Source organism: Bos grunniens, chromosome 22, assembly GCF_055505025.1.
Source record: "Bos grunniens cultivar Pamir isolate PY7600 chromosome 22, Bosgru_T2T1.0, whole genome shotgun sequence".
NCBI classification, from domain to species: Eukaryota; Metazoa; Chordata; class Mammalia; order Artiodactyla; family Bovidae; genus Bos; species Bos grunniens.
Window position 1 is genome coordinate 51,384,975 of NC_141186.1, and position 12,828 is coordinate 51,397,802.

The 12,828-nt window shown below is 51.2% G+C and overlaps 1 protein-coding gene and 1 long non-coding RNA gene across 8 annotated transcripts in view; one reads left to right on the top strand and one right to left on the bottom strand.

Moving 5' to 3' along the window:
- Positions 1–863: 863 nt before the first annotated feature.
- ARIH2 (ariadne RBR E3 ubiquitin protein ligase 2) overlaps positions 864–12,828 on the bottom strand; it is a 39,483-nt gene continuing 27,518 nt past the window's right edge. For 3 of the 7 annotated variants that reach the window (XM_086368074.1, XM_086368076.1, XM_086368078.1), the window contains 10 exons: positions 12,235–12,356; positions 10,973–11,082; positions 9,543–9,660; positions 8,552–8,602; positions 8,440–8,461; positions 6,275–6,426; positions 5,300–5,443; positions 4,636–4,704; positions 3,423–3,506; positions 864–3,203 (listed from right to left, as the gene is read on the bottom strand). In XM_086368074.1, coding sequence (XP_086224200.1) covers positions 3,132–3,203; positions 3,423–3,506; positions 4,636–4,704; positions 5,300–5,443; positions 6,275–6,426; positions 8,440–8,461; positions 8,552–8,602; positions 9,543–9,660; positions 10,973–11,082; positions 12,235–12,356 — 944 coding nt within the window. In that variant the 3' untranslated portion in view covers positions 864–3,131. Of the gene's footprint in view, positions 3,204–3,422; positions 3,563–4,635; positions 4,705–5,299; positions 5,444–6,274; positions 6,427–8,439; positions 8,462–8,551; positions 8,755–9,542; positions 9,661–10,972; positions 11,083–12,234; positions 12,357–12,828 lie in introns of all 7 variants that reach the window. The other 4 variants (XM_086368075.1, XM_086368077.1, XR_015151683.1 and 1 more) reach the window with 3 other exon arrangements.
- Positions 3,501–12,747, top strand: LOC147348535 (uncharacterized). The gene is made up of 3 exons (XR_015151697.1): positions 3,501–3,905; positions 7,652–9,524; positions 10,814–12,747. It is a non-coding gene; the product is annotated as an uncharacterized LOC147348535 (long non-coding RNA).

The window sequence follows — 12,828 nt, forward strand, 5'->3', positions numbered from 1 at the left end:
GAAAAGGATGGTCTGCATTTTCTCGCTCCCGGAGTGGGGTGGCAACAAGGAGGCTGTGCCAAAATATGACTCAGTACTGCGGCGGGTTGGGGTGCCTTGGAGGCCGATTACTGCGCAAGTGATGGTGTGGGACCCATGGCGACACAGACGCTCGCCAGTGCAGGAGGTCAAGAGCGCCTTGAAGGTCTACTCTGCAGTAGGTGTGAACCTCCCAGGGAGGTCTGCAGCAGTCAGGTTTTAGGAACTGCCTGATGTGCGGGGTCCCATAGACTAGGGGACCCGGTCTGGAGCGGCCACAGAGGGCATCCTGGAGGAAGCCTTGGCACCGGTAACAGTAACCTGCAGGAACGCAGCAGGTGCGCAGGGAACACTCCTTGCCTCACCGCTGCCACATTCGGAAAGGGAGAAAGGGACTTTTCCATAAATGAGTCTTAAACGTCTTGGAAGCAAGTTAAACTCAGCTTATGCCCAAATATGGAGGTGAGAGGACATACAAAGCTTGGTCTTTTTTTTCTCCCGTGCTCTGCTCCACACCACCCCCGCCCCCCCACCCCGGAGATATGCAGACAAGAGCAGCATCATTCACACGGTCCCCACAGGTGGTTTCTCCTTACCCTGTTTAGGCTCCCCTGCCCCTCCAACTTCCTGTCAGAAAAGTAACATGTACCGTTTCTGGTCTTCTCAGTGGGGCAGGCCCACCTTCTCTTGAAGATTCTATACACAATGGCAGATTTCATCAGTGTGCCATACATGGCTTCATCCAGTCACTCAGTCAAGTCACCCTTAGGGACTATCTTACCAATCTCCTTAGGATACTAGAGAAACTACTGTCCAACAAAATAAGTTCTAGATGCCACACACACTTTTATAATCAGAAACTTTATTTTGAGTAAACCACTCAACTTTGAGCAGATGACATTGCCTCAACTTTTTCTTTGAAGAAAACAAAGATATATGGTAAATTTGTGAAAACACTGTGCCTTCCTTTGCAGGGCAGAAGCATTCTGCCTGAACTTTTCCATGCTCCTGATGATAGAGACAGCCACTTGGGGCATGGAAGGAAGTTCTCCACAGGTCAAAGGCTGTAGGCTGCGGTCTGGGCACAGACCCTCTCGCAGCTCCTGAGGCTGGGGGTCACAGCTGGCTGCAAGTGCACTGTGTGGCAGTCACACAGTGCAGACAGTGCGCAGGGTGGGGCTGAAGGTGCAGAGCTGCAACTCAGGTCCTGCTGCTGCCACGGCGGTGACCAGAGGACTCAACGGAGAGGTGAACATTCCAGACGCTAGGACCTTCCATGTGCCAACAGAGCAGGCATACCCCACCTCTAGGTAGACACCCTCCTCCGTCGTTTGGCTCAGCGCTGTCCAATTCTGGGTTCGTCTGTTATACTAACTTGTCCTCTCATTCCACCCCACGGTCCCTTCCTTGCAGGCGATGACAGGAAGAGGCAAAACATGACTGGGGAGAAAGGGGGCCTGCAGCCAACCATGGACCCCATGACCACAAGAGTTACAACTGTCCTCTGTCTTCCAAGAGCGATTCAGTTTGCAACTAACACGGTACCTGGGGGAATTACTGACTGAGGTGAAAATGTTGGAATATCAAATAATTCCCAACACAATATTTATTCACAGATTTCCAAGCAACTCTTCCAGGAGGTCAAGGAGGCCCTGAATAAGAGCCGCAGGAACCCCAGGAATCACAGATTTAACTTCTGAAAGGCCCACAGGACCAGGTTTAGGACAAGTAGGATACCATGCAAACCGCTTGTTCCTTTGCACTGTGAAAAGACTGGCCTTTTCCCTGGCCAGCCTCCAGGTACAGGAGCGGGGACAACAAATTAGGAAGCCCCCCACCAGCCTCAGAGTCCAGACCCCAGAGGTGCTGCCCTCCAACACTGGAAACCAGGCGAGGGGGAGCACACCCCACCCCCAGAGCAGGTCATGGAGACACACACTCCCGGTTAACATGAAAACAGTTTGTGCAGACACAGCCCCTGAGCCAGGCAGACCATTGCCCTAGGACGGCTCTGCTGAACTCTGACCTCGACATTCACCAGAGGAGAGCGCAGCAGGCCAGCATCAGGTATAGCTGTGTGTCAACCTGGTTGGGGTCCCTCCACGGGAACACTGGCACAAAAGAAGGGGCCGAGGTAAAACAAGGCTTTGGGGGAATGATTCCCTTTGAAAGTGGATCTCTCTCTTCAGGAAACAAAAGAAAACTCTGCTGAACTCTCCAACCCCTGGGCTGGAGGACCACAGCTCACCGACCACAGCTCACCTATGCGCTCTGCTGTGGGCTCTGGCCTAAGTGGCCAGGCCCAGGTAAAGCTCACTTTCAAGATAAATGAGTCCACAGACACGCAGTGCCATTGGACATGATGATACCGGGGGCAAGATTCTGTTCTGTATTGTCTCCTAACTGCCAACGTGAGGCAGTACCCTGATCACAGAAGGGTCTACAAGGACCAGGCAGGAGGCCGGGCGTGATTCTCTGCACACCACGGTGTTACACAGGCCAACCCCATGTTCCACCATCTGCCACCCATGCTGTTGCCTTGGGGCTCCAGCTGTGGCCAAAGGCGTGTGAATCTGGAAAGCAAGTACCACCGGGGCCCTTGTGCAGCAGACATCCTGAGGCAAGGGGGGCGGACAGCATATGTTGCGTTCTAAGTAAAATAGCTAGAGGGTAAAACACTCCAATGCCAGTTTATTTTTAAAAAGGGTTCTGTGTCATTCTATGGTTTGTTTGCCCCCCGGTTTTTTTTTTTTTTTTTGTATAATTGTACAACCTTTGAAAATTACATAAGTTGTAATGATCTAATACTATTAATAGTCATTCAGAAAAACTTTCCTTCCCTCCCAGCAACTATCCAGGGGGAACTGACGGTCCTGAGAAGAGGCCAATTCAACGGGGCCTCTACCCTGGTGGAAACAAAAAGCAAAAAGAGGAGGGGAAAAAAAAAAAAACAACCAGAAATCGACTAAGAGGTGTGTGGCCAGTGTCTCTCAGGAGTGGGGTCCTGGCTGTTGCCTGGGGTCGTGAGAGGCAGGGAGCCTGCAGCATCCAGCACGGCAGCCGAGAGACCTCGCAGCCACATCGTCCTCACGCCGGCACGCCTGAGTCCCAGTCTAGGTGTCATGGAAGTCCTTCAGCAGCGTTCTCCTCCGCTGCTCTGCTATGTGCATCTGGTTCTCTAAGTCCTGCACCAGGGAAGCAAGACACGGGCTTGCATGGCCCAGCCCCGTGAGGACGGGCCAGCTGAAGCCGCCCCCTGCCACGGGCTCCGAGGCGTCAAAAGCACGGCCCTCCCCACCCTTCTCAGTGGCAGCCTCCAGCCCCCAGGCCAGCCGCCATGGACCGACCACCACAGCAGCTCTCCCTTGCCTGCCAGAGGGTCCTAGAGGACAGCAGTCACTCACCCCTCTGTCATAGCTGTCCGCCCGCTCCACTTTCCACGACAGGTTTTCGATCTCAGCCTCCAGCTGAGCCTGCTGGTATTCAAACTGTATGGGTAGAGCAGGAGGGTCAAAAGGAGAGGGGACGGTAGCCAGGGCAGGGCCTGCAGACGGGAGGGGCAGAGGCAGCACCTCAGGCTCGCAGGAGCTCCAGACAGCTGGATGCTGTCCTCAGAGGGCAGTGCTACTTCCTGTACCCAGAACCAGAGGCCGATCCAATGGCTGCCCACGGAGGGCAGCCAGGTGGCCAGGCTGTGCTTGCCCTGCACCCCCAAAGAAAGGGGAAGACCGAAGCCACGGAGGAGAATGCTCCCAACATACGGGGAAATGGCCGCTGCAAAAACAAGTCAAAGTGGACATTCACTGACACTGTGCTCCCTGAATACTTCGTTTTTTCAGCCTTTCTGAAAATCAAGAGTCTTCAAAATTTTCAAATCATTTCACTTAGTAAGTATATGCCTCTTGCACAAAGAGGTTTCCCAATGTCTTATTTGTGATAGTGAAAAACAGAAAGAATAAACACCCCAAATGATGGTATGACCATATAATGGGACATCTATGCAACTATTAAAAATGGCATTTTCCAGCCTGGTGAATAATGACAGCTGCAAAAACTGTTGTAACAAAAAATGTCATATATATAACCATGATTATAGAAACAGTACTAATTTTCAAAGGCTGGAAAATTCTAACAGTGCTCATTTCTTTCTGGGGGGATGATGGATGATGTAAATGTTTTCCTAATTTTTTCAACATTTGAACAATCAGTGTGAATCACCTTATTAATTGGAGAGGAAAAAATCCCTATCTAAGATGAAAAGTACACAAAGATGCAAATGAGCTCCACAGTATTTAGGAACACGCATGCTGGGTATCCTCCCAAACATAAGCACTGGTTCCCAAGTGGTCACAGATATTTTCAGCCAGCCACCCTAAAAAATACAGCTGTTAATGGCTTCAGTACACCTGCTTTCCTATTACACAAAACAGTAGCACCTGAGATCTACTTCGGAAATGCCTAGTCGGGGCCCGAAGAACAAAATTTTCCAGTGGCCAGTTTTGTTTTGATTTTGTCCTCCCTGCCACCAGGGGTCCGGTCCCTGCTTGCCTGCAAGGTGCGGGCAGAGAAGGCCCCTCTGAAGCTAAGAGGGCAGAGCAGAAGGACGGCTTCCCTTACCAGCTTCTTCCTGGGCCCGGACTCCATGTAGTAGGCGTATGGATACGTGTACTGCAGGGTGTATCGACACTGCAACAGAACACAAGGGATCTGTGTCTGTGACTCCTAACTCCATGGACCTCACGTGCTGATACAGGTCTTACCCCACCATGCAAATCAGCCTGGCTCTACGGGCATGGGCCTGAAAGAGATGAGGCCAAGGCAAATAAAAGATGAACTGGGGGACAACATGGCAAAAACTGAATCAGAAATGGTCACAGAACACCCATGGTTCCTCTCCACACTGGGATTTATTACCAGCAGCTGCCTCAACGGCTCTTCCCTCTTGAGTCGGACCTCAGAGTCCACACATCTATCTCAATACTTGTCCAAAGACAATCTCTTATTTTCCTCTGAGTGATGCATGGATGGGACAAAAGAAGAGAAGGGCTCTCGTTTCCCCTGTGGTTCTGTCCCCACAGGCAGAGGCACCAGAATACTGACTCCCCTGGATGTCCGGGGAGGGCAGGGTCCTCAGTGGGCACAGCCCAGGAAGCTGTGGGCCCATGAGCAGGCACATGCGGGACTTCACAGAGGGTGAGCCCTGCCCCCGACAGTGCCTCCCACCCTCAGAGGTCTGGGCCTCACAGAGAACCAGGGATGGGAAGACTGAGGGGGGACAAACCTTGGCCAAGAGCTTGGCTGCGTTCTGGAGGTACTGCCAGTCGATCCAGGTCCCCAGGTTATTCATGACCCTCTCCTGGATCTTCTCGTGAATCCGCTGGTATGTCTGTGCCTCCAGCTGCAAGCTCTTGTTGTGGTTTTCCCACTGTGGGGTCAGAGGAGAAAGCTGCAGGCGTCCAGGAAGGTGCAGGGATTCAAAAGCCGTTCAGAATGGTCACAGCCTCGTCTAGCTGAGGGGGGCTGTGTGTCCTCAGGAGCGCACAAGGGGGGCTTCCTTAGTCCACACTACCAACCCTGTCTAGAGCCGCTATCTGCCTGCCAGATCACTCTATCCGCTTAGAGCAACAGGACTCTAGCCCCGAGGACAAAGCAAAGCCAGATACTCCCAGATCTCTTGTGCTTAGAAACCAAAGGTCCCATGCTCTCTGGGCTTCTGGGAAAACCTGCCCTCTGAATCTGACTACTAACATGGCACTGGATTGAGGGGCATGGCAAGATGGGGGCTGGGGACTAAGAGATACAAACTACTGTGTGTGAAATAAATAAGCTACAAGGATATCCTGAACAGCACAGGGAATGTAACCAGTATTTTATAATGCCGATAAATGGAGTACAACCCTTAAAAATTCTGAATCACTACATTGTACGTCTGAAAGTTACAGAACATTGTAAGCCCGTTATACCTCAATTAAAGACAAACAACAAATGTGGCCGTGGATGGATAAAGACCACCTGATGGTCCTTCCTTATCCTTCACAATTCAGCGTCACACAAGGTTGGCAGGTCCTTCCCTGTTGGCTGTGCCTGGGGAGCCGAGAGCCGCACCTGGAGGCAGCACTCGGGCCGGGCCGGCGCTCCACGCCCTGACTCCGGTGTGCACGCGCCGCTGCGGCCACCGGTCACTGGGAGTTTCGCCCAGCAGGGCCAAGTGGAAGAAGCCTACCCTCGAGAAGCAGGTGCAGGAGAGGACGCCTACCCTCTCAAAGTAGAACAAGTACTTCTTGAGGGCCTCCCTGGCCTGGGCTTGCTGGCTCTGGTTGACGATGTCGGGGTTCTCCTTGTACCGGCTGCACTCATAGTACTCGCTGCCGTGGGTCTTCCAATCTCCTAGACACATCCAGCAGAAGTCTACAGGGACAGAACACAGCACTGACACACACGACACAAGCCCGCGTTCCTCCACAGGCACAGGCGGAGCAGGAGGCGGACACAGCCGGCTCCGAGGGGGGCTCCTGACCAGAGCTCTCCCCGGCCGCCTCTTTCCAGAGGGCGTGGACACGTCTCATGCCTGTCACGGCCCACGGTCCCAGCAGCCGGTCCTTGCCGATCCGAACGACAGCCTACATATGGTCTCCGTTTCAAGAACACATACGCTTAGTGCCTTTTTAATCCAACGCAGGCAGACACTGACCATACAAAGGCCGCTGGTCTGCTGCATCAGTGCCTCCTGAGCAGCAGAACGACGTGTCCGACTGAGGCCCACCGGGCCATTCAGAGAACACCTCTGCCCTCCTGTCGACCTCCCACTCTCAACACCCGTCCTAGGTGCTGTACATGAAACTGGGGATGAAGCCTTTCCCCCCTTTTTTTCTTCCTTAAAAAGCACATTTTTATGGGCATTCCCCAGTGGTCAAGACTCAGTGCTTTTACTGCCAGGGCCCAGGTTCAATCCCTGGTTGGGGAGCTAAGATCCTGCAAGCCAGTGTGACCGAAAAAAAAAACCAACCAACCAAACAAAAAACAACAAAAAAAGAGAAAAAGCACATTTTTATCAAACCCATTGCTACCCTATAGTTTATGCCCAGAATTATGACTCTGTTTCCACACTGAGGAAGCCAAGGGGGGAAAACAGAGATCCCCTATGGGCGTCATATATCTGAACAATTACTGTGCCTTAATGGACAGGGGCCAATCATGGTTGTGTGTTCTGACTCTGCCAGAGACCCAGACAGCAGTAAAGACTGTTTCCCATGATTCACTGTCATAAGCTGGCTCACTGACTTCTGCACAGGGGTTTGTGTAAAACTTGCGGAAGCTAGAGCCAAAGCGAGAGACCCAGAAGTCGCTCACTTCTCTTCTCCTGGAAGGCTTCAGGGAAGAGTGCAATACGGCTTTCGCCTCAGTCAGCTAGGTTGTGGTTGCTACTGTCTTAAATACTGCTACACTGCTTAGGGTTGCCCATCCAGATGGTAAAACTATTCAGCAACGCGAGGTATGGTAGTTAACCCTGGGCAGTAAAGGATGGGGAGAGGACATACCGAGGACTCTTCAGTACCAGGACTGGGGTGGGTGCTGGGGTGTGCACATGGGCATTTCTCTTTAAACTGTATGCATGTCTTACGCACTGTTCTAGGTGGATCGTGCACGTCCCTCTCATTCAAACACACACAGAAAAGACAGGGTGGAATTTCACCGAGGAAACACGCCGCTACTCTTGGCCTATCTTCATTCTACACTTCGGCATCACCGTTCCTGTCTAAAACCTCGCCTTGACTACTCTGATTACAGTGTGATCCTGGGAGGACCCAGGGACAGCAGTGGCCAGGCTCTTACAAAAAGAAACTCTCAGGGCCAGCTGGGTGGCATGTCAGCAGCTGTGGAAGAAGTCTATCTGGACACATATTCTACCTGAAGGAGTTTTATTTCTTTACTTGAGCTGGCAGGAAGAAAAGCAAAACCAACGGTTCTGTGGAACACCGGCCAGATGAAGGAGGCCAGAAACCCTCTCTAAAAACTTTTATAAAACCTCAAAGGCAAACTAGGATTTGACTGCTTCCAGGAGAACCATGGGCAGCCTGCTCTAAACAGTGTCCGTCAGGCAGCACAGAAAAGCCCCATGCTACTTACCTGCCTTGGCAAAAATCAAAGAACACACTAAAACTTTCTTCTTGGATGACTGAGGATACGTGAGGGTTTAAGAGTCATCCCACAGTTGGCAGCGGGATTATTTAAGGGACCAAGAAATAATAAATCAGCAAACCTAGAGCTGCTGTACTCTGGTCCTCATGACTGTAAGTGACGGAAGCCACCGTGTTTGATCACTGTATCATAAAAGCAGTGGGGGAAAAAAAGCAGTGGAGACCCGTGCACAAGAAACAGAGACTGTGCTGCTGGGCCTGGTGCAGCAAGCTTGGGACTCACCGTGTTTACACTTGGAGCATTGCTGTCGGAGGGAAACAGAAGAGAACATGTTAAGGGCACGCTGACCAAAGACTTCAGGCCACACAAGCAAAACGCACAGGCCTCTGCTCACCATGTGATTGCAGCCGCCGTTCTTCTCAATGCAGATGTTGCACTTGGGACACTGAGGAGACAGAAGGGCGCCGTTAGGCTCACGCACCATCAGGCCGGTTCTAAGACAAATTACACAAAGCTCCTGGCACCCGTGCCCAGCAGCTCATCGTGCGAGCCCTTCTGGGGAGGAGCCTCTCACTTAAATGTGGCGGGTCGCTGAGGCTGGAACAGCAATTCAAGGAAATGAGGTCAGCAGGTTTGGCCCTGAAACACTCCAAGCTGAGCCGCGCTAAGTCTGCCACCATCTGTCCCTGCCAGGAGGCTGCTTGGATTAAGCTCAAGCTGAGTCAGTAAAAAACTGGCCGGCTTGGGAGGAACACCAGCGCAGCCTACGAGCTGCCACCCTGGACTGGGACCCGCTCAGCCTGCCTGAACTTCGGCTTCCAGAAGAGGGCACGGAAATCACCTCTAAAGCTCGCTCCCATCTGGGAGATGACAGCAGTGGGGACCAGTCTGACACCGGGTGCTTCATGGCCATGAAGAGGACCTTACTTCATGATGTCATGGTCACAGCTGCACTGCAGGGTGCCTCGCTTCAGTGTGTGACTGGCACCGGCGAGGGCCCCGAGTGCTGAGTCATGCACCACTCTAGGGGCTGCGGGCCATGCTTTCCCGTGGGATGTTTCCAGAATGAGAACTGGGCAGGCCTGGGCTTGCATTAGAGTTTTGCTACTCATTTGATGTGGCTGTCAACCACCTCCCTCCCAGGGCTGTTAATGCTGGGGAGGCATTCAGTAAAACCTAGTTTTTCTCGAATGAGTTTTCCTGAGGTCAAACTTCTCCAAGCATTTCAGCATTTCATTAAAAGAAAAGCGCCTGGTGCATGCTAAAATCAACTGCTGCAAACTCTGCCGTGCCGGGGCAAGGGTCTGCCACCTCCATCACGAGCCCCGTGGCCCTGGGTGGCACTAGGGAGGGCAGACCCAGGACAGGTAAGATACAGTCCTTACGTCTTTAGTGTGGGCACTAATGTAGTTGGCTGTTTCAGAGTCGTCTGCACACTTCGTGAGCCATTTCCGGATTGTGGCGCAGTCTGTGGGGGCGTGATACATCTGACGACACTTGAAACTTAAAACCAGAAAAGATAACCGTTAGGTCAGATCCTGTGTTTTTCCTTTTCCTTCTGTCCAAGCCAACAGATCTGGAATTAGAGCTTTTCCAAGAGGTAAAATGTCACCTCTCGTGGCGTCCGAGACCTTGACTTACCCAGGATTATTCTGAAGTCCTGGGGGGACTTCTCTCAATAAACCCAAATGAGACATTTGTTTTAAATATCTTAGGTGATGTCAATCCTTCCTAACAGGATATCAAATTCAGAACTCAGCTTTTCAAAGGGCTCGGGGAGGGTATTCCGAGAAGAGGACTCAACTCCAACCCAAGGCAGGAGTGAGATCCAGGCCTGGGAGCCCTGGCTTGTCCGAGTCTGAGGTACCCACCGGATGCACACTGTCGGCACTTGTGCAGTCTGTGAGGGGCACGTTACCTCTGACGATGCCCGAAACTTAGAATCAGAAAAGAAAAACCCCGACACTCATCAGGCCAGGCTCCTGTGTTTTTAATTCCCCTTCTGTCCAAGCCAATGTGACTTTCTGGTTAAAGGCTCTCAGGCAGGTAGCCTACCATATGTCCCAGGGAAAGAAAGCCTTAACGTAGGACACAAAGGGTGGAGAGCAACCACACTGGTGTTTCTTAACGTTTGCTGAGTCACAGACTCCCTCGACCGTGCCTTGAAAGGCAGGCACATATGCACACGGACCCCATTTTCTCCCTACTTTCCTTGAAGCCCCACTGTGACTCTTCTGGACCTAAATGAAGGCTCTGCCATTACTACACCTCGCTTTCCTCACGTATAAGAAAGGGGAACAGCAGTACCAATCACACACAGTCACTGTGACAATGAAGGGAAAGTGGTCAGGAGAGAGCGGCTCCGCTGGTAAGCCTTCAGTATGCTTCAGCTAGTTCCATCATGTTCACTGAATAGAGTAAACCCCAGATAGATGTAAACCACGTTTATGAATTGCAGTGTTATAAAATTAGCAGAATGGCCAACAGAGAGAAAGATTAAAGTGCTGGTGGCTGGAGCTTTCATATATGGCAATATGTGAATTATCTGTGCAGATAGATCTACCTCCACACAGACATGCAGTCTCTGGGCCCTGAGTCTTAGTAGCATAAACCCCAGCACATCCTCTAAGAGTCTGTGTCTCCTTCTTGTCTCCAGAGAGTATCATCAAACATCTGCCCACGTGGAACAGCGCTGCTCTTCTGGCCCAAAGGCCCTGCCTCTCCCAGCCCCGCCCTCACAAGAGCCACAGCAGTGATGCTCGAGAGGAGGAGAAGGCACCAGCCAGGGCTGCTCGGCATCCACACTCACTCTTACCAGAAGACCTCGTTGCACCGATTGCACTGTACTCGGCGAGCTCTGGGCTCCTGTACCCGGATAACCATGGGGCAGTCTGCACCAGGGCATAGCTGGAGCTGGTAGTGACTCTGTGAACACACCAAGGGGGGAACAATGAGGACGTCCCCTAGCTGGTGCCTCCAAATTAGACCTCCCTGAGTACTCAAACGCCTCCTGTTCTTCCATCAAGGGGCTACAGGAATTCATGATGGATGTCATGAAGACCAGACATTAGGCAGGTCCTGAAAATGCCCTTTGAATGTTTAGCTTAAACCAAGGAGCAACTCACCGGAATGACCTAAGCTTAGATGACAGAATGGACTACAGAATCGAGTCTCTGAGATGAAAGTGCACAGGGACTAGGGCTGGAGAGGAACACGGCCCAGTCAGTTGTGCATGAGACTCTGAGGGGCTCAACAACCCTCAGGCATCTACCAAAGGCGGCAAACAGCACCCGGAACAAGGCCTTTTGTTTTTCCTGCAGCCTGTGCATGAGACAACCCAGACCATCAGTCAATCCAATAAGCTTAGGAATAATAGGCAAAGATCAAAATTATGCTGCATGGAGCCAGCAAGCCTGAACAGGTAGCCCAACAGAGGGGAAGGACTCCAAAACTGACCACTCTAAGAACTTAAACAAATTGCCAAATCGCCCAAGAAGCAACACCCCTTATTTGGGCTGAATCACAAGGTGAAGGGAATAGAACAGCAACTCCTGAGATATGCCTGACTTATGTTTACCCCCCCACATACAATAGCTTGTTTAAGTAACTCTGCGGAAGGTGGGGGGGTACGGCTTCCCTTGTGGTTCAGCTGGTAAAGAATCTGCCTGCAATGCTGGAGACCTAGTTTGATCCCTGGGTTGGAAAGATCCCCCAGAGAAGGGAAAGGCTACCCAGTCCAGTATTCTGGCCTGGAGAATTCCATGGACTGTACAGAGTTGCAAAGAGTCAGACATGACTCTGCGACTTTCACTTTCACAAAGCGGGTGTGCCTGACCATTCTACACAGGAAAGAATCCAAGGCTCAGAGAAGGAATCTAAGGGGTCAAAGGATACAGAGTGAGGAAGAAACAGACTTGGGATTTACTAGTGCTCTAGAGTTTTCAAACTTTTTAAAAGCTGTGCAGCTCTTTCTTCAGATTGAAAGCATCTGCTGGCAGCCTCCTCTGCACAGTAACTGGTAAGCATCTGATCGAAAGGAGGCTCAGGAAGACCAGGCACAACAGCAGCTGGGCATACCTCCACATAGTCCCTGAAGAGGTAGCGCCTGTATTTATCTCTCAGTTCTTCATTGGGCAGCAATGGAAACACGAAGTCCTCTGGTGTTCGAAGTGGGCAATCCTGAGCCATGCAAGAGACACCTGTTGAACAAAGACAACCGGATGGACAACTGTATCACAAAAGACACACCTATAATGTACCTGCTGAGTTCACCCAACAAATTCACGTTTTACACAGGGAACCCCGGAAGCATCAGAATTTATTCAAAGAAGAGAGAAATCAATGTGATGCATCTAAAATAATATTATAAATTTTAAAATGATAGGGAATTCCCTGATGGTCCAGTGGTCAAGACTTGGCACTCTAACTGCCAGAGCCCTGGGTCAGGGAACTAAGATCCTGTAAGTTACACGGCACAACAACAACAAAAAAAACCCCACAAAAACCAAAACCAACCAAACAACAAAAACAAGACCAATTAAATAGTATATATCACAAAGAGCACCAATTAAAAAAACTGCTTAAAAAATCCCAGCGGGCTCTTGACTTACAACTTAGTTTTGTGACGTTTACTATTATGTGCATGTGACTGCGTCAACACAGTGAGCTTTT